Source organism: Saimiri boliviensis, chromosome 16, assembly GCF_048565385.1.
Source record: "Saimiri boliviensis isolate mSaiBol1 chromosome 16, mSaiBol1.pri, whole genome shotgun sequence".
NCBI lineage: Eukaryota > Metazoa > Chordata > Mammalia > Primates > Cebidae > Saimiri > Saimiri boliviensis.
Genome location: NC_133464.1, coordinates 14,882,723 through 14,903,676, shown reverse-complemented (window position 1 = coordinate 14,903,676; position 20,954 = coordinate 14,882,723). Strand labels below are relative to the sequence as shown.

Here is a 20,954-nt window from a genome sequence, read left to right as displayed (position 1 = left end):
GTGTTAGCATGGAGGAGAAAAAAAGCAAGCGAGTTAAAGCTCACACACTGGCGTTCGTTTCCTGCAATGAAAATGTCCTAACTGAACTGTCAGGGGAGAGGACAGCTGCCAGAAATGGCCCTGGCTTCCACTGTGCCAGAAGGAAGGACGGTCGTGGAGGGGCCAGACAGAGCAGTTCCGGTATCAAGGTGCTGATGTCAGTTATGAAGACGGGACAGTGCCTTGAATGAACCCCTCACAAAACAACACTGTGGATGCTGCTGCAGGCGTTCCCTGGTACCAGTCACCAGCTCCTCTGTGACGACTAAGCCCACAATGGAATTTGACTGACAAAACCCTAAGGAAGGAGATAACAGCAAAGTAAACAGGGCAGATGCCCCTAATTACAGGGAACTTCCAGGAAGAATCTGCTGGGGTGCCGAGGCCAGCTGTACATCGTCAAAAATGGAATCATCTGTATTTTTAAATGGCAAAAACATTGCAACAGACAATTCTTAAACCAGGTTGGCAAGTCCTGCTTTTTTCAAAGGATTAGAGGAATAAAGTTGTAAGAACAGTATGGATATTTCTGAGTGAGTTTTTCCTTTCTTTTCTTTTTGGCTAGACGGGGGTGGGGACAGAGAAAGCTTAGGGAACTGTCCACCTCTTAGAGCCTCTCGGAGGCTGGCCTGCTCTCCCCGCTTGCTGTAGATAACAGCATATGGGCAATCTGTTAGCTATTCCCAAATGACCTGGGGCCAGAGCATGGCAGGAGCGTGGTATGCTACATTCTCCTTCAGAGGTCACAGTTCTGGAAGGAGATCAGGCGGCCTAGGTCATTACAGGGTGCACTTGAAACCCCTAACCAAGAACTCCAAGTTGTTGGAGCCAGTGCAGAACTCACCTGCTCATGCATGATTTCAGAAAGCTCTTTCGCCATTTCCCTGTAGTTGGCTTTCATTTCTTCCTGATACTCTAGCTGGTCTTCTTTAATCAGCCGTTCATTTACTGCTAAGGCTTGACCACAAGCTTCCACAAATTGCCTGGAATGGTACAGGTAGGGGAAACAGAGGCACACAGAGGACAAGGCATGAGTCCAACCGGTAGCATCTCTTTCTGAATGGACACAGAAATGACCAACACTTGAAGAGAAAAAGACGTTTTCAGTGAGCTTTACCTGAAAACTTCCTTCAGTAACTTCACTTTATTGTCAGGATATCGCTTTGTGTTTGTGTCATCTAAGAAAGCTCGCGCATATGCCAGCGGGCCAGCGTTGACCTAGAGAAAGCAAAGATTTGCAATTGCATTAGGGAGAAAAATCACACAATCATCGGTTCAGTTTCGGTTCGCAGGGACTAAAAAGCCTGTTTGCATGAGCTAGTCACAATCCCTGCCTTCCAGGAACTTAGTTAGGCCTGAAAGGAATCCATAAAGCTCACTCTGTTACACATCGCTTGATTCCATGACCTCAGCCACCCTCAGGGCACTTGTGATGATGGCTTGTTTTATGTAAGAAGAAATCAATGCTTGGGAACCTTAGGGGCCTGTTCAAATTTGAACAGCCAATAAGCAAAACACCAGAGATCACAGCCCGGGTCTTCCAGCTCCGGGTCAAGAATTTCTGCTTCCAAGGTGTTTAGCCGCTGGGATTTGTGCTGCACTACACTGAAGTAAAAGGCCAATTTGGTGAATTCAGTGAAAAATGGAAAAATATAGTAAATATTCCAGGTTCTTAAAAACCAGCTGTTCATCTCATTGAGTTGTGTCTCCTGGGATGATGTGCACATTGGAGGTATGCTGGAGAGCCAGACGTCAGGAGCAGACAGCAGGGGTGACTGAACCAGAACCCTGCATTGCCCTTTCAAGTAGCTCAGAAGAGTCTGCTGACTTTGGATACGTTAAGAAAAGATAAGAATGTGGTGAGAAAGAAGGCTCGACACACCGGGATGGGAAGAAGAATGTTCCAGGCATCTGAAGCAGCCTGAGAAAGAATGTGACTATGTGATCATTGGATGGTATTTCCCGGAAGTTCTGGTGAGCTTAGAAGGAAGTAGGGAGAGCTGTCCATGTGTGGTTCTGATCCACGGTATGCAGGACTTGTCTAGCAATGGCAGGAAAACTGAGCCACAGGAACTCACACCAGATGTGGGGAGACAGGAGGGTTCTAGGCACAGTGGTCAGAGGGGGCCTCTGAGTCGGCAATTAACAGCCCAAGATGTGTGAGAGCAGAACTCAGCACCAGGCTGGTGTGTGTGGGGAACCTTATTAATCACCTGAAGATGACCCAAGTGACTGATGGTCTAAGATGAGACAAGACGGTCCATATTTGAAGAAGACAGAAAGAGGAAAGCTGATGAGACTCCATAAGGTCTAATAACAAGATCTTGGCGTGCAATGCCAAGAAGTTCCACAGATGGCTCTGCCCAGTAAAGCTGCAGTGCCAGTGAGCTGCTTGTTGAAACAATGATAGAAATAAGCACATAAAATGATAAAGTTAATTTCCGCTGGCTGTAACTTTGTTGTTACCTTGGTAGGTACGAGTATAGACTTCATCTCCTCATTTCAACATGGAATTTCTTGCTTTTAAAGATGACTGGGAATTTTAATATATAAAACGCTAAGGTTACCATCAAATTAGCCCGGGCATACTGTGCTTTTTAGAAAGTTCAATGGTCCAGGCCAGGTGAAATGGCTCACGCCTGTAATCCCAGCACTTTGGGAGGCCGAGGTGGGTGGATCACCTGATGTTGGGAGTTCAAGACCAGCCTGACCAACATGGAGAAACCCTATCTCTACTAAAAATACAAAATTAGTCAGGCATGGTAATGCATGCCTCTACTCCCAGCTACGAGGGTGGCTGTGGCAGGAGAATTGTTTGAACCTGGGAGACGGAGGTTGCGGTGAGCTGAAACGTGCCATTTGCTGAGCAACAAGAGTGAAACTCCATCTCAAAAAAAAAAAAAAAAAAAGAAAGTTCAATGGTCCAGCCCTACCCTGGACTGGTGCCACTCCTTTCCGGTGGCCTTTCCATAGGGGCTGGATGTTCCCAGATCATGTTGATTGAGTGCTTTTGTTTTTAGCTACAGAAGATTGTGGCCTCTGGCCCTGTTATGTAATCCCTCACGTTGCTGGAATACCTATGTCCACTTGCTAACTTATTTTGATACATACGTCCTTGAGACTATAAGGAAAGAGATTAAAAACAGCTGTAAATACTTTTATGGTGAACAACACTTACAAAAATGTTAGGCAACCACTCATGGTTATTTAGTGTGGATCTGATGGGAAGTTGACAAAATACAATTTCAGAAAATGACCAAAACCTGTGTATTATAATCTACATGTAATTTTCATAAACATACCCTTCTTGAAAGATGAAACAATGGGTTATACATATACATATATACACATATATACATATATATAAACAAACATGTGCTTGAACTATTTATATACACTTAAAAATACCAAGAAAGCAAGAGTCATACTGGTTACTGGAGGGAAGTGATTTAACCTTTAGCAATTAACTAGGAAATCATATAAGTAAGGTAACTTTTTAAAAACCTCTTATTAAAGTATAATACACAACAGGAAAGTGCATATGTCACAAGTGTAGAGCTTGATGAATTTTCACAAACTGAACATATATATTAGTATCTAGATCAAAGATGACCTTTTCAATAAATGGTGTATATCACTTGGAAGGACATATGGAAAAACTGTATCTTTGACCCTCACGCTATAACATACACAAAAATCAATTTCGGATGGACTGCAGACCTAAATGTGGATGCTGAACGAAGGAGGAAAACATAGGAAAGCATCTTGGAAATCTTGGAGTAGACACAGATTTCTTAAAGAGAACATGCTACCAACAAAGAAAAAAATTGATTGGGCTATATTAAAATAATGAATTCGTTAATCAAAAGATATCATTAAGAGAGTAAAACTTAAGGTACTTTTTTGGATACAATTTTCGTGGCAAACAGAAAACAACAGTTTTATAGGCAAACCTATCGCTCTCCACTCTTCCTTGTATTTAGAAGAGTCTTGATGTTTCTAATTGGGCACCTAGGATTCCCCAAATACTGACAGATCAGGGCTGTGTATGGAGATCTGGCTCTCGTCCCGAACAGCCAGCCTAGTCAGTCCTCATGGCTGGGAGTCCTGAGGCTTCCTCCCCTTCTGATACCAGAAGAAATGTCACAAATGATGGGGGAAGGGAACAGGTATCACTTGGTAAGCCGAGGCTCTCAAGTAGGCCTTGTTGGTGGAAATGACTCTCAAGTCACCCGGGGCAAGGGCTTCCCCTACTGCCTTTGGCCTGCTGTGCCTGGCTCACCTGAACACTCACGCTGCCCTGGAGTTTGAGCTGCAGTTTGATCATGTCTACCTCGGCCGAGGAGCACAGCTGCCGGAGCTCCGCCACCTTCTTACTCATCTCGTCAATGGCCACCTCGATCGGGTTCAGGTCAGTGTGGTGCTGGTACATGACCGGGATGCGCTTCTTCACGTAAGGGAAGCAGTGGATGGCTACAGAGGATGACAGAATTACTCCACAGCTTGCACGAGCTTTAGTGTTATTGAGGTGATTATTATTAGAAGTGATTATTGTAGACGCCATTATTACTTACATTTTAAAAATAAGGAGCCCAAAGCTTGCCAAAGACACTTAGTACTTGGTGGAGCTAGAATATTGTCTTCCTTTACAATCGTGTAGCTTATAAAGTCAAGAGAGTTGGGTCCTTGTCATCCCTTTAATGTGACAAGCGTGTCTTTAAATAAATCATGTTATCATTCCCCACTCAATTTTCTCATACAAAATGCCCTACCTTCCTTGGAAGCTCTGAGGTCTGAATGAGTCAGTGGATATAAGATGACTTTGACAACATACAAAAGACTAAACAATTCTGAGATACTATGTAACAGATTAAGTCCAGAAAATAGTTCCATAAAAAATCCTTCAGAAAATTCATTTTTTCCATAGAATAACTTTGAATCACATGCTAAATTTGAATACATCTGAGAAATCAGTAGTAAATAACAAATAAGAAGATATTCCTAGGGTGGACATGGTGCTCACACCTGTAATCCTAGCACTTTGGGAGGCCGTTGCCAGTAGTAGATCACTTCAGCCTGGGAGTTTGAGACCAGCCTGGGCCACATGGCAAAACCCTGTCTAATTTTGTAAAAAATACAAAAAATAAGCTGGGCATGGTGGTGTGTGCCTGTAGTCCCAGCTACTGTGAAGGCTGACATGGGAGGATCACTTGAGCCTGGGAGGTCAAGACTGCAGTGAGCTGTGATTGCACCACTGCACTCCAGCCTGGGCTACAGAGTAAAAGCCTCTCTCAAAAAAGAAAACAAAACCACCCCCTCCCCCAAGGCCAAACCAAAGAAACACAAAGAATGTATTCCTAAGCAAAACATTTCATGAACCAGAAATTCAGACTTTTGGAGCTGTAGTACTATACCTGGGGACCGACTTACAGCAATGAAGAAGAAATAAAAATAAAAATATTTACTTTTTCTTATATATACATATTTTTTTGAGGCAGAGTCTCATTCTATTGCCCAGGCTGGAGTGCAGTGGTGTGATCTCAGCTCACTGCAACCTCTGCCACCAGGTTCAAGCAATTCTCCTGCCTCAGCCTCCCGAGTAGCTGGGATTACAGGTGCCTGCCACTATACCCGGCTATTTTTTGTATTTTTAGTAGAGACAGGGTTTCACCATCTTGGCCAGGCTGGTCTTGAACTTCTGACCTCGTGATCCACCCGCCTGGGACTCCCAAAGTGCTGGGATTATAGGTGTGAGCCACCGCACCTGGTCTCTTATGTATATTTTAACCAAAAAAATCTGATTGTTTTCCTTTATCATAATAAGATACCTAAACATCAACACGAAGGAGTTAATTAAAAAATGAACAGAAAAACAGCAGGTTCTGATTTGGTCTGTTTCACATTTCTTATTGCTCTATATAGTATAGATATATCTATAATATTCTCACTTGACATATCCTTACTAATAGACATGTAGATATGTACTTAAAAGCTTGTTATTTTTTGTAAACAAGCAAAAGTCAGATGGGCGTGTTCCTGGTCTCTATTTAGCAAGTGCTTAGAGAAGAGTTTAACTGGGAAGGACTCATCACAGGATGGGAAACAGGGCCAGCCCCTGTGAAACACAGAGTTCTGACGGGCCACCCAACATCTGGACAAAGGCGGAAAAAATCTTCACTCTGAGACAACCTCGTTTGTCACGTCCTTATAGGCCTGTTGCCTTTCCACGTTTTATCCAGGAATGGTGAAGGGTTCCTGACTTGGTTTCACAGTTTTTAAATGGTAGCACTGGGGATCCATAAAGCTCCCTGGTAGGATGGTGAGGATGAAGAGGACTTAGCCTCGGCCTTGATGCTCCCTGGCCAGGGAGGCGGCACTGCCAGGGGCCTGCTTGCGTTTGGACAGAAGGCTGTGCTTCAGGGAGGAGTGGGACTGCCTTCCTGTTTCTGAGAAAGGAGCTCGACTCCAGGTTCCCAGTCCCCTTTTGCTTTGTCTGGAACACAGATTACATTCCACCATGCCATGGGTATATGCACTCCTCTAGGTACTGTTTATCGTCTGTCTCCTCTGTCTAGAATGCCAGCTGCGCGGGCACACAGATGTCTGTTTCATTAGTGTGCCAAGTGGGAACATGGTCAGTGTGCCATACATTTTGTTGAATGAATGAATGCATTACTGCCTAAATGACTGCATGAGAGTCCAAATTGGCTCTGGAAAGTGGACCATTAGGCGACCGACTGAGCGAGTCCTTCAGAGAGAAGGACGGGAAGGTCCAGTGATGAGTATGGTGACTGCTACTCTGTGTGTCTTGAACAGAAGGTGGTGAGCAGGAGGCTAACCCAGGTGGGAATCTGGGCAAGATTTGGGAGACTCTAGAATAGTGACCAGGAAAAAATTCCTTGGCAGAAGGTCCATGAAAGAAACACGGGAGGCTTCTCCCCACCCCCGTTCTTTGGGACAGGCTCAGAAATTTCCACTGAAGGAGGATAGAGGGTGACCATGAGGTTTTCAAGTGATGGCACAGTTACAGTCAGCTGACTGGGAACTACCCAGGAAGGTGAGCCTTTTCCTGGGGCAGGGAGCAGGGAAGTCTAGGGCTCCCTTTGACCTTTGGAATGCCAAAGGTCAGGTACGAAGCAATGCAATGGAAGAGGAACCTGAGGGGTTAATGACGTGAGGGAAAACCCTCAGGTCCAGCCTCCAGAACACGCTGGTGTGTGTATCTTTAACTACAGGCTGATACAGAGTTTACATGTTTTCAGTGGCATTTTAATAACCTTTTCTCTAAATCTTCACACAGCCCAGTAACTATCATTTTGACATTTTGAGATCTTTCGGGGTGAAACTGGCACCTTTTCTTTGGATGTTCTGTTGAACTAGAATCCCCTTTTGCTCATCACCCCCAAGCAGCTCAATAGCGGATGAAATCTAGCAAAAAAAGCAGCACATTCTTCCCCTTGCTGCTTACTATTTACAAAGTTAAGACCATATAACGAGATGGGTGTCCTAACCCGCGTTTTACAGATGAGGAAACTAAGGCACAGAGAAGAAGAGTGACCTGCCCAAGGTCACACAGTGAGGCTGTGACACAAGCCTACAGGAACCCCAGGACAGCCTCGCTGCATTCGCCTTCTCAGCTCACAGCTGCAGATGGCAGTCCCCAAGCCAGCAACACCGGCGTCTGCCCCACCTCTCTCTGCAGCTCACTCTCTGTCCCCTTGTTCCTGCAGATATGCAAAGTTGCTCATGTGCTTTATCTAATCTAGTCTCTAACAAAATGGTGAACTGCAACCCTGGAGAAACGTGCCCTGGGAAAACAGCCTATGGTAATGAATGTTTATGAATCAGTATGCTGCATTAACAATAACCATAATAAAAAATCCTGACCGTGACTCAGCAGTGAACTAGCTTTCTTGAAGGCAGCAGTTCTCAAATCGGAGTGTGCACCAGGATCACTGGGAGGGCCTGTTGAACACAAGTAGCTGGACCCCACCCCTAGAGTTTCTGATCCAGCGGTTTCAGAGGTGGGGCCCTGGAACTTTCATCTCTGTAACAAGTTCCCTGGGGATGCTGATGCTGCTGGTTCTGGACCAACCTTTGGTAACCACTGATCTAAAGGAACGGAAGGGAAGTCATCACAGCTGAATCATAAACAGTGTTAGCTAGTGATTCCCATAAAATGATTCCCTCATGAAGTGCAGTTAACTCGCTTAATGAGAATTTGCTACTGATGTATGCATTAAAAAAATTAAATTATTTGGGGTGAGGTGATGTTTGTGAGAACATTATTATTTGTGCTTTATAAATGCTATCTCCTTATTTTAAAAGCAGGAATAGGGACACTTTAAGAACACAGTTTTTTTTCTTTTTTTGAGATGGAGTCTCCCTCTGCCGCCCAGGCTGGAGTGCAGCGGCACGATCTCAGCTCACTGCAACCTTCACCTCCCAGGTTCAGGCGAGTCTCCTGCCTCAGCCTCCCGAGTAGCTGGGATTACAGGCACCCGCCACCATGCCTGGCTAATTGTTTTATATTTTTAGTAGAGACAGGGTTTCACCATGTTGGCCAAGCTGGTCTTGAACTCCTGACCTCAAGTGATCCTCCCACCTCAGCCTCCCAAAGTGCTGGGATTACAGGTGTGAGCCACCATGGCTGGTCTTTTAAAAAATCTTTTATCTGATTTCCTTCATAGGGAGTGCAAAAAGCTCCCTGCAATATGCTGTCCTGGGCTAATTTATAATCACCTGTATTATTTTTTTTGGTAAGAGCTTTATTGAGATATAAACCCCATGTCATCTAATCTGTCCCTTTAAAGCATACACTTCACTGAGAGCTGATAAGCACCTGGGTGCAGCATCTCCACAGCGCTCCTTCTGCTTACTATGATAATGCGTATTATTGTCCAGATAGAAACTCCACAACCCAGATTCTGGGAAGCAGGCCCTTTCCTGCTCTGATTTAACTAGGGCCACTCTTTTAGAGACGTGTGGTAGAAACTGACACACCCAGCGTTCTGAACAGCCCTCCCACTGATGTTTCTTGGTCAAGAAAGCATTTTATGTTAGATTACCCCAGTGATGTCACCGATTCTACCTAGGCATGGCTGGGTCAAGCTCTCCCACAGAAGGTAAAAATCACCCCAAGATGACTAAATACTTGCCAGGGACTGGGAATTGATGCAAAACACATTTCCCAGATGGTTTATCACTGGCTAAACAGTGCCAAAGGGATCAGTGAAAACTGCCAAAGCTGAACTCATGGACAGCCACTGAATGCAGTGAGCTTCCCAGTAGAGGAAGCATTCAAGTGGCAGCTGGCCAGCTCCCGTGGGCAATGAAGTGGGTTGATTCAGGCTCACATCCCATTTACTTACAGCCTGAAACTGCTGAGCAGGTCCAAGCTAGAACCTGAGACAGGTGTATGAGACGGGTCCCTCCCTGTGAGGAGACCCAGGACTGGGTTTGGCTGCTGGACCTGGAGTCCACAGTCACCTTACGTTGTGTGCAAAAGCATCTGGGCACTTAAGTCCCGCCATTTTCATCAGATTCTCAGAAGGGTAAGTGACCTTATATTGGATATGAACTTCTGGTCTTGTGGAAGAAGGAAGTGTAAACAGATAAACAGAAAACGTCCCAAGTATTCCAAAGTAAGCACTAGGTAAATGTGAAACTGAAGTGGGGATGGCTAACTGAGCTCGAAAGGGCCTTCCAGTCCTGAAGCTTCTGAAGCTCTCTGGACAGCTCTTCGGCGAGGCATCTGGGGTGCAGATGTGGCTCCAGGGCCGTACCTGTGAGGATGGTGCGCCGTTTGCACTGCTCTTCCACCCCGCCCTGCCTCTTCCCGGTCTGCGTAAACGGCATTTCAAACATGAAGCGGCGGATGTTGTGGGATCTCTCAAACTCTGTTTTCCTTTCTTGTAACTCTTTTTCATCAAAGAATGGGATGACGTGAGTCACCTGGATATACGCATACTTGGAATCCAGATCCTTAGGGTTGACCTTTAATTGAAACAGCACAATGAAGATTGGTGCTCCATGAAGGAATCTCTCGGTCCTTACCTAAGTGGTATTTTCCAACTTTTTATTAGTAAATATATTGGAAAAAAGAGTACAACCAACAGCCACATATCCACCACTTGGATCAACAACTGTTAGCAGTTTGCTATACTTGTTTCAAATATATACACATACACCTATGTATGTGTGCACACACACACACACACACACACAGAGAGAGAGACATACAGACTTCTTTTTTCAGTGGAACCATTTCAAAGTAGGTGGTACATGTCATGATACTACAGTCAACTTCTAAAAATGAAGATATTCGCTTCTATAACCACAATACATTATCATGCCTACTCAAATTAACACTAATTCCCTAATACCATCCAATACCCAGTCTATATTAACATTTTCTCAAATGTCTCCAGAATGTTATAGATGTTTGTGTTTGAATCAGAATCGAATCGAAAATCACACTTTACATTTAGTTGTTACGTCCCTAGTCTTGACAATTTAGAAGAATTCCCTACCATTCATTTTTTTCCATGACATCGAATTTTTTAAAGAAATCACGCTGGTTTTCTTATTGAATGACCTCCAGTCTGGGATTCCTCTGATTGTTTCTTAAACTGCATTTTAAATATATTTGGCTTAGAGAGGCAAATGTTTATTTTAGGAATAATGTCTGGAAGCTAGGCCTCCAAATTATCATTAATCTACAGGCAGCTGCGATTCGATGGAAACAGTTGCAGATTAGTTAACTTAATACAGGTACAGATTAATCTAGACTAATCTAATGATAAATTTAGTTCCTATTTAACACATAAATGCTTTTAAAACCACATTGCTAGAATTTGTGGTACTCTCATTTCTGTGACATGATAGAAAATTAAACATAGGCATTTTCTATGCAGAAACAAAAGCTGATTTATTAGGAAGATGAATCAATTTTGCACATTTTAATTGGATTTAACCTTCTAGAGCAAGAAAAAGGGACAGAAAAGAAATGACTCTGCAGAGACTATGGAGACCACACTGGTATAAGGCAGGCAAGTGAATGAGAACTGTTCTCAAAACAGAGATGGTTGTGAAGAAAAATGAAAAACAGCAGGAAAGTGCCTTAAACTTTAGAAGTTAAGAAAATACATAAAGTCATAGAAAGTTATCACTTGGGCCAGACTCAGTGGCTCACTCCTGTAATCCCAGCACTTTGGGAGGCTGAGGTAGGCAGATCACTTGAGGTTAGGAGTTTGAGACCAGCCTGGCCAACATGGTGAAACCCTTTCTCTATCAAAAATACAAACTTTAGCCACATGTGGTGTTGGGCTCCTGTAATCCCAGCTACTTGGGAGGCTGGGCATGAGAATCTCTTGAACCTGGGAGGTAGAGATTGCAGTGAGCTGAGATTGCGCCATTACACTCCACATGGATGACAGAGTGAGGCTCTGTCTCAAAAAAAAAGTAATTATTTGTATTTTAGAAAAAGCCCTTTGGCCATTCATTCTAATTGTATCCAAGCCTATGAAAACTTCACTTTCTTTAGCAGAAAGAATTGAAAGGGAGTGGGAGTGAAACTGTCTTGCCCACGTTTCAGTGGTGTTTCCCTATGCTTCGCTATCTGGGTTGGACGTGTGTATCAGTACAGGAAGAGGGAACTGGTGCTCGCTGGGGGAGGTGGTCCAGTAACTCAGCTGCCGCCTCATATTTAAAGGGTTAGGAGAATGACTGAGAACCTGGAGAAAAGGCTGTCATGTTAAAGTAACACTTGATCCAGACAAAGGTTTCAGTTTCGGAGAAAGAGGCAAATTGGACCAGAGTAATTTGGTCTATGAATTAAGAGGGTCGTAATAAGATTGTGCTCAGGTTTCTGGTTAAAAATTGACCCATATGTATTCATCCTTTTTCCTTTGTGTAACTCTTTAAAATGACAAGAATTAACATGCACAGACCAAGGGAAGGGACAGAAGACAGCAGTGGAGGAGAGATGTTAATGAATTTTTGGAGGGCAGGCACATGGAGGCATCCTACCCAACTCAGCAAAGCAGAGAAACCTAATCTGTGTTCCAATGAGGCAGGTAACAGAAGTGAGTCAGTGCAGCCCCCAGCACAGGGGAGGCTAACCCTCAAAGCCCACAGGATTCGAGAGACTGAGTGAGATGGAGGCCGCAATATGGGGCAAGTGGCCTGAAGTCTCCATCTGGAGTCGGGAATTCCAGGTTCCCTTTCCTAGCTCCACCGCCCAAGAGAGCAGAGGCCATTCTCTGAAAACACTGAAACTGGTTGGGACAAATGCTGAGCAGGTCCACTAGGCTCTGCAATGCAGGGTCAAGGTACAGAGTGGGCAAGGGCAGATACTCCTGCATCTGGAATCCAGCAGTCAGATGTTTACCCCTCCCCTGGTAGTCTCCTCCCCAGCTCCCTCCCCAGCTGGGCAGGAGAACTGAGGATTCTTCTCTGGAGAAAATGATGGGTCCCAAAGAAACAGGTTCCAGATACTGAGGACTCCAAAGGAGGGCTCAGGAAAGACAAATGAGGCAGGAGGTTGGTAGGACTGGTTTTACAAGGTAGGCCACAAAGACCCCACTGATAAAGTGAGGTGTGGCAAAGAAGCCGGCTAAAACCTATCAAAACCAAGATGGCAATGAAAGCGACCCCTGGTTTTCCTCACTGCTCATTATATACTAATTATAATGCATTACCATGCTAAAAGACACTCCCACAGCACCATGACAGTTTACAAACGCCAAGCCAACACCTGGAAGTTACTTGATATGACCTGAAGCGGGGAGAACCCTCAGTTCTGGGAATTCCCTGCCCCTTGCCTGGAAATCTCACGAATAATATACTTCATGTTTGGCATCTAATCAAGAAATAATCCTAAGTTTATTCAGTCAAGCAGCCATGGCTCTGCTCTGCCTATGGAGTAGCCATTCTCTTATTCCTTTACTTTCTTAGTAAACTTGCTTTTACCTTTCTGTCAGCTTGCTCTTGAATTCCTTCTGTGCAAAGCCAAGAACCCGCATGGACTTCCAGGCCGAACCCCAATTTTGGGGTTCACCCTGTGACTAAAGGAACTAAGGATCTGTCCAAAATGGTGCCCTTAGGAAGAGGCAGTGCTCATCACTGGTGAGAGTGGAGGAAGAGGAGGTGCATTTCTAACACAAAGAACAGGAGTGCTATCTTTGCCTGAGTTTCAGGGAGCAGAGGGAGACTCGGCCTCCTGGAGACGTCCTGAGGAGGGCGGGACACACAAAGGTACAAGGTGAATGTGTAAGTTCTAAAAGGGCCTTCATGAGAACAAAATGCCAGAGGACGGCCTCTCCAAGCAGAAAGTGATCGCCATTCCCACAGTCACACTGCCGGTGAGTTCATTCCTTGGTCTGTGCATGAGCCCATTTGCCCATCTGCGGTCTGTTTACCTGTTCATATATCCAGCCATCAGTGACAGGGTGTCAAGTCATGTGCTAGGACAGGGAGAGGTGCAGTGAGCAGCAGAGCCTTGGGCCCCAGTCTATCAGAGTTTCCAAATAGCTGGACTAAAAATGGCATATCCTGTCAGATGTTAATTATTTTGTAAAATTAGATGTTTTAAGAATTAGGCGATAAAGATTTTCTTAATGTCAAGCATGTAATGGAAAGCACTAAAGGTATTAAGAAGAAAATACACCTGCCACTCATGGCCAACCATCCTTAATTATTTTTCTTGAGTTTTTTTCTATATACACTTATAAATATATAATATGTACTCAATCACAACATTATATTGCCATGATACTTATCCAAACATGGTCATACCTTGCCAGAATCCTGTATCATTTTGACATTTTCAGAACCAAATTTATCTGAGTACAGTTTAAGGAGTCTCTGAGAAATTTCTGACAGAGGTGTGAGTTTGGGTTCCTTGTAAATATACTCCTTTCCGTCTTCATCTTCAAAGAATCCCTGTGACATAAAGCACAATTAGAGCTATCCCTGAATATAAGCCCAAGGCTTACCATCTAGGAAGGGTTTTTTTGTTACAAGGGTTAAAAAAAAAAAAAAAAAAGGAATGAGTCTAAAAATCATACTTAAACAGGTTTTCTGAATGAGAAAGAAAATAATAACATGAAGTCTTGGTGCAAAGATAAAGGAAAAATACAAAATTGCAAACTTATTCAAGAATGCAGTCATTAAGTGCTGAGTGAAATGAGAAATTTTGGATGCAAGACTGTGCTGACCTAGGGAAGTCTAACGATGGGAGTCAAGCCTGTTTCACTTTCCCAAGAAGCAGAACTCACTAGAGAATGATCAGCAGCCCGCGACAGGCAGGCTCGGAAGTGCACGTGCCTCCCTTCTCCTGACAGCTCCCATGCACACAGGATTTTATGGCATGAACTGAAGCATTCGTCGGTCTGGAGTAGGTTTAGTAAAAGTTACGTAAAGCTTGTATAAATTGTATTTTGCTTTACCGATGAGAAAAAAATGTTAAAGACCTGTAGCTCAATATCACAAAGTATTTTCATATTACCGGTTATCATTTGTTTTAGCACCAGTCTATGTTTGACTACAAGGCTTAGAATTGCACGGGAAGTGAAAAAGGTTGAAAATTAAAAAGTCCAACTGGGGTTAATGTTTAAAACACATTTTTTAAAAGTTTCTCATCTAAATTAAGAGAGAGAAAATGGTGGACAAAACAGTAAAAAAAAAAAAAAATGCAGGCTAGCATGAAACAAAAAACATCCACATCAAACTAGGAGTTTAGATGCAGTAATTTTGCTATATTACTTGCTTTTTAGGCATTAACTGTAATTACCTCCACATCTGTTTCACTGTCTGTAAACTGGTATTGCTATAAAGTTATAAAAGACAATAACAGAATAAATTGAAGGTTATATAATGCTCATAGAAAACCACACACCCTAAATAAATGTATTATAATTTATACCATTTAATAATGTTAGAGACTCAGCGGTTAAAATTTAAGTTCAATTTAGATAAACCCTTTCATACAGGGCTTCTGAAATACTGTAATAGTAAATATGCTTGTGGAGATATTATATTACAAAAGATAAAGACGCACAGGCACACAGGACACCAGAGAGTCTTAATTCTGGTTTAAAACATGCAATACAGATGTATGAGAAAACAGGTGATTTATTTCTGTAAATGGAATAAAATGTTAACTTTTTTGGAGTTTGTAATGACTAGACAGATATACATACAGACTTGAAAAGGAAACTTGCAAACCACACTGAAGTACCAAAGATGTCGCTAAGAATGTCTTATGGAGGAAGAACTTACCGCTGCCTTAAGAAAGTAACAAAGAAAAGACAGGAAGAAAGAAAAAAAGCAGAAAGTTTACTACTCAGGAAGATAGAATCATATGAAATATGACAAATTCATCAAATTAGCATTTACAGAAAACAGAAAATTTATAAGATATAACTTTATTATAGTTTTTTTGTTTCTAAGGACTCAGGACAGTCTGCAGAATGGACAGGAGACTCACCTGCCCGAAGAAGGCTACCCGGAAGTAGGTCCCCAGAAGCCTGCGGCCCGAGTGCATGACCTCAGTCACTTTGCTGTAGGCCCGGTGCAGCGTGTCATACAGATGGGCCAGCCTCTGGAAAGCAGAACAAAGCCCGTTTCTTCCCATGTGCAAATAGGAGAATCAATTTTAAAATAACAAATGTGATAATGGAGGCAAAAAGTTCTTGAACTTGAATAAAAATACACACACGCACACACGCATATTTTGGCAGCACAACTTGGAGCGATTATTAATAAATGGTAACATTTCCTACCCAAAGGCCAGCCCACATGGGAGGAGTCATCACATTTCCACATTATAGCAAGAAAATCCTGTTTTCAAGTTAAGGTGCAATGTCAGAGATGGCTCTCCAATGTGATTCTTGGCCTTTGCTTTTCCTGCTCCATTTGATATGCCTAGAGAAACTGGATGACCTGCCAAGCCCAGGAGGGTGGAAGGGACATTATTTTTCCACGCAGGTAGAATAAGAAAAAGTTATGAGAAAAGAGACACCTGGTGATCACAGAACCTCTGTTCGTGGCAGCCTTTCAAAAGTGGAGTCCAGGTGGTTACCCCGTGGTGTGAGATGTGGGGGGTCTCCACAGAGGTGGGGCCCAGGTCTGGGTGATACCTGATGACCCTTTGGAGGTGGTGACTGGCCACCACCTTCAGCATAATGTGGAGGGTCAGAGACCCCCGCTCATCACTGGCCCGTGCCCTGCTTCCTCTCTTGCATATATGCAGTTGTGGGTATATGTCACAGTGTCAGGCTCTCAAATAGGAAAAAACACAAAGCCACTCCCATACCTCGAAATCCCTCCGCTTCTCATAAATGGGGATGATGAGTTTGTAGATGTCTGCAATGAGCTCATAGCGCTCAGCTTTCCAGAGTCCATCTGCACACTGCTCGAGGAGCTCCATCAGCACGTCCTGATCAAAGAGGTGGGCCATCAGCCAGAGAAAAGCATTGCAGTGAATGTGACATGGCACCCCTTGCAGAATGCTTAAGTGCTGAGACCGTGAGGAGGAACTTTTCACAACAGACCACATGCGTCAACCCTCACTTCCACACTTGCAACAACATTCTTTTTTAGGGAGCCATTTTTTCAATCACGATCACAGCAAAAACAAAAAAGGATCACCCTACAACTGTGCAATAGACACCTACATGGAAACAGTGACATTGATATCATCAGAGGGCTCTCAATTTTTGTTCCTAGTTCTCTTAATAAATATCATCTAGCAATTTCTTTCTCTTCTGAGGAATAATGACAATGCTAAGACACGAACATTACTAAGCATGACTTTAACCCACATTAGAGGGATTTAGTGATGGAGTGTGGTGGGCACCATGCCTCCTTCGCCTTGGAAATTTCTACCAATTGAAGTTTGGGTAGTTACTCTGCCTCCTCTAAAGTCTTGAACTTCACATGACCCATGGCTCAAGAATTGTGGCCTGGGCTTACACTAATGAGCACAAATCTATTTCCTGGCTACAGTCACTGCTTCATCAGGGGTGGACATGTGACCTAAGCAGGCTAATCAGGGTGAATTTTAGGACCCTGGTCTGAAATTCTAGGAAATGCTCCCACCAGACTGCAGCTTGGATGAGCTAACATTCATCTCATGGCCATGAAAGGGGGCCTGTCTGCCTAAGTAGCAGAGTGAAGGGCCTCCCTTCTGCTGCCCAGCAAAGTGATCATGTCATGAATAACTCTGTTGAGGTTTGGATTGATTGATGTTAATTTCTCCGTGAAATTTCCTAGTGGGATCCAATACTTGACCTCTGTTGTTTAAGCCCATTTTAGTGGGGTTTCATTAATGATGCTGAGTAACGAGTAAATTTTAATTTGTTATATATAGCTTTGGTAAAGTGTCTATTCAAATCTTTTGCTCATTTTTCTACTGGGTTGCTTATTTTATTATTGGATTTTGAGAGGTCTTTATATACTCTAGATAAAAGTCGTTTACTAGATATGTGATTTGTAAGTATTTCTCCCAATCAGTAGTTTGCCTCTAGGTTTAAAATTTTTTAAAAAATTTATTTTAGCATTTATTTTGCTGGGTCTTGCTCTGTTGCCTAGGCTGGGGTGCAGTGGCATGATCTGGGCTCACTGCAACTTCTGCCTCTCGAGTAGCTGGGCATGCACCACCGTACCCGACTAATTTTTTGTATTTTTAGTAGAGATGGGGTTAGTAGAGATGGGGTTTTGCCATGTTGGCAAGGCTGGTCTTGAACTCCTACCCTCATGTAATTAGCCCTGGCCTCCCAAAGTGCTGGGATTACAGGCATGTGCCACAGTGCCCAGTCTAGCTTTAGGTTTTCTTAACTGTGTCTTTTACAGAGCAGAAGTTTTTAATTTTACAAAGTTTAATATATCAAGTTTTTATTTTCTGGATTGTGCTTTATATGTTATATCTAATAAATATTTATCTAACCCAGGTTCGCAAAGATTTTCTCCTATGTTTTCTTCTAAAAGTCTTACAATTTTACATTTCACATTTTAGACTATGATCCATTTTGGGTTTTTAAAAATGAAGTGTAAAGATTCTTTTTTTGCATATGTATATCCAATTGTTTCAACACCATTTGATGAAAGACTATGCTTTCTCTATTGGATTGCCTTTGAACTTCTGTTAAAAATCAACTGATGATATGTGTGTGGGTCCATCTCTGAACTCTCTGTTTTGTTGCATTGATCTATGTGTCTACCTTGTGCCAAACCATAGAATATTTTTTATTATATTGTAAATAGCACTGTTTTAAAATTTTGCTGATTATTTTAAAGGAAACTGCTTTGTTTGAATAAGATTAAATATCATCCAGCTTATTTGTTTCTAAAAATCATATTAAATAATCATGAACAATATAGTAAAAACATAGTATAAGAATGAGGAAGGTTGATTTTTGTATGCTAATAGTCTATCCTGTGATCCTGCTAAACTGACTTAACAAACAGTTTTAGTAGCTTCTTTTCCTAATTCTTTGGGATTTTCTCTTTACAACTATGTCTTACGTGAATATGGAAAGATTTATTTCTTTTTCTTGCCTTACTACATTGGTTACAACCTCCAGCATGATACTGAATAGTCAGTAAAGCAAGTATTATGATCTTGTTCCCAATTGCAGGGGCAAAGCATTCAGTGTTTCACAATTAAATATGATGTCAGCTATAGGTCTTTTGTAGACAGTCTTTTTATTTTCAGATTAAGGAAGTTCCTTTCTATTCCTAGTTTGTTTGTTTTTTTTTTAAATTCACGAATAGATGTTGAATTTTGTCAAATACTCCTAATGCATCTACTGAGATAATCATATGGTTTTTCCTATTTATTCTGTTGATATGATGAATTAATTTGATTGGCTTTTCAAATGTAGAGCCAACTATGCACTTCCAGAATAAACCCTATGTGGTCATGATGCATTTTTCTTCTTTATGTATTGCTAGATTCAACTTACTATTATTTTATTAAGGGTCTTATAGTTGCTTTTGAAACATGTCTATATTCTTCATAATACTATAAATGAAGGGCAAGGCCTGTGTTTTTCATTACCAGCCCTAATGTTTCTCTACAGGCCTAATGCCTACAAAGTTTACAGATTCAAAGTAAAAAAACATTTTTAAAGCAGTTGTGAATCAATTTACCAGAAAACACTATCTAAGCAAGACCATTTACCTCCCATGTCATATTTATAGCACACGAGTCATAAAAGTGTCGTTTGTGTGACTGAACTCTGTACTGGTCCTTATTAAAAGGTACATCCGTTTTCTCCTGCTTTTATTGCAGGTCTCATAAATGCACACACTAAAGCCAGATATATGTAGTAACCACCGTAGCAGCAAAAGACATAGAAGAAATCGGAAAAGGTTTTAATATCAACTTTTTCTTTTTATCTGTATTATAAAGATGTATGCCCCCTTTTTTTTTGAGACAGAGTCTCATTCTGTTGCCCGGACTGGAATTCAGTGGTGCAATCTTGGCTCACTGCAACCTCCACCTCCTAGGCTGCCTCGGCCTTCCAAGCAGCTGGTATTACAGGCATATGTCACCATGCCCAGCTAATTTTTGTATTTTAAGTAGAGGCGAGGTTTCATCATGTTGGCCAGGCTGGTCTCAAACTCCTAACCTCAAGTGATCCAACCACCTTGGCCTCCCAAAGTGCTGGGATTACAGGCGTGAGCCACTGTGACCAGCCAGATGAACGCCTTTCTTAGTTTTGTCTCAAATCTTTTCCAATAGACAATCTATGCATGCTAAGCATAACAAATCTTTTATTCTTTTCATGTTTCTCTGATTATAAAGCTAGATAAAAGCATAAAATTATCAATATAATGATAATATAAGCATAAAAATTATCAATTATGAATATAAACATTATCAATATATATATTTTTAATATATTTGTAAAACCAGGGAATGTATTTTAGGTTTAACCTAAACTGGTGTTTGTGAAGATCACATAAAACTTTACCCATCACAATGGTCTGAAAACTGTAAATTCTGTATGTTAATTCACAGGCTAATTAAATAAGCCTGTTTTATTACAATCATCACTTTCTTTCTTTTCTTTTTTGAGAAGGTCTTCCTCTGTTGCCTAGGCTGGAGTCCAGCGGTGTGATGATCATGGTTCACCGCAGCCTTGACTTCCCAGGCTCAGGCGATTCTCCAGCCTCAGCCTCCTGGGTAGCTGGGACTACAGGTATATGCCACCATGCCCAGATAAGTTTGTTTTAAACTTTTTTTTTATAGAGACAGGGTCTCCCTATGTTGCCCAGGCTGGTTTCAAACTCCTGAGCTCAAGCAATCCTCCAGTCTCTGCCTCCCGAAGTGTTGGGATTACAGGTGTGAGCCACTGTGCCCAGCCACAATCATCATTTTCTACTTCATATTAACTAAACAAAAAAACAAAACGTAGCCCTGGTGCAGTGGCTCATATCTATAATCCCAGCACTTCAGGAAAGCAAGGTTGGGGCAGATTGCTTGAGCTCAGGAGTTCAAGACCAGCCTTGGCAATGTGGTAAAACCCTGTCTCTACAAAAAATACAGCTGGGCATGGTAGCGCATGTCTGTAGTCCCAGCTACTTGGGAGACTGAGGTGGGAGAGTGGCTTGAGCCTAGAAGAAGGAGGTTGCAGTGAACTGAGATTGCGCCACTGCACTCCAGTCTGGGCCACAGACTCAGATCCTGTCTCAAAATAAAATAAAACAACCTTAATTTTCATTGGGCTATATAATCTACATAATCTCACAGTGCCACATACACACTGGGTAGGCCAGTATCTATTGGATGAGTGAATAAATGTGCACTGTTCTTAGTAACATTAATGATATTACTAGATAAAAATAGCTGTCCTTGTCTGTAAGGAAATAAGCTAAGATTCCCTTTACCAAAGCCTTGCATTTCT

The 20,954-nt window shown here is 42.4% G+C and overlaps 1 protein-coding gene across 31 annotated transcripts in view; it reads right to left on the bottom strand.

Moving 5' to 3' along the window:
• DOCK9 (dedicator of cytokinesis 9) overlaps positions 1 to 20,954 on the bottom strand; it is a 294,205-nt gene that overhangs the window by 2,709 nt on the left and 270,542 nt on the right. For 21 of the 31 annotated variants that reach the window (XM_074387504.1, XM_074387508.1, XM_074387515.1 and 18 more), the window contains 8 exons: positions 16,358 to 16,480; positions 15,530 to 15,643; positions 14,834 to 14,869; positions 13,837 to 13,983; positions 9,825 to 10,035; positions 4,322 to 4,512; positions 1,157 to 1,257; positions 884 to 1,022 (listed from right to left, as the gene is read on the bottom strand). In XM_074387504.1, the coding sequence (XP_074243605.1) occupies positions 884 to 1,022; positions 1,157 to 1,257; positions 4,322 to 4,512; positions 9,825 to 10,035; positions 13,837 to 13,983; positions 14,834 to 14,869; positions 15,530 to 15,643; positions 16,358 to 16,480 (1,062 nt within the window). Of the gene's footprint in view, positions 338 to 883; positions 1,023 to 1,156; positions 1,258 to 4,321; positions 4,513 to 9,824; positions 10,036 to 13,836; positions 13,984 to 14,833; positions 14,870 to 15,529; positions 15,644 to 16,357; positions 16,481 to 20,954 lie in introns of all 31 variants that reach the window. The other 10 variants (XM_074387512.1, XM_074387517.1, XM_074387491.1 and 7 more) reach the window with 2 other exon arrangements.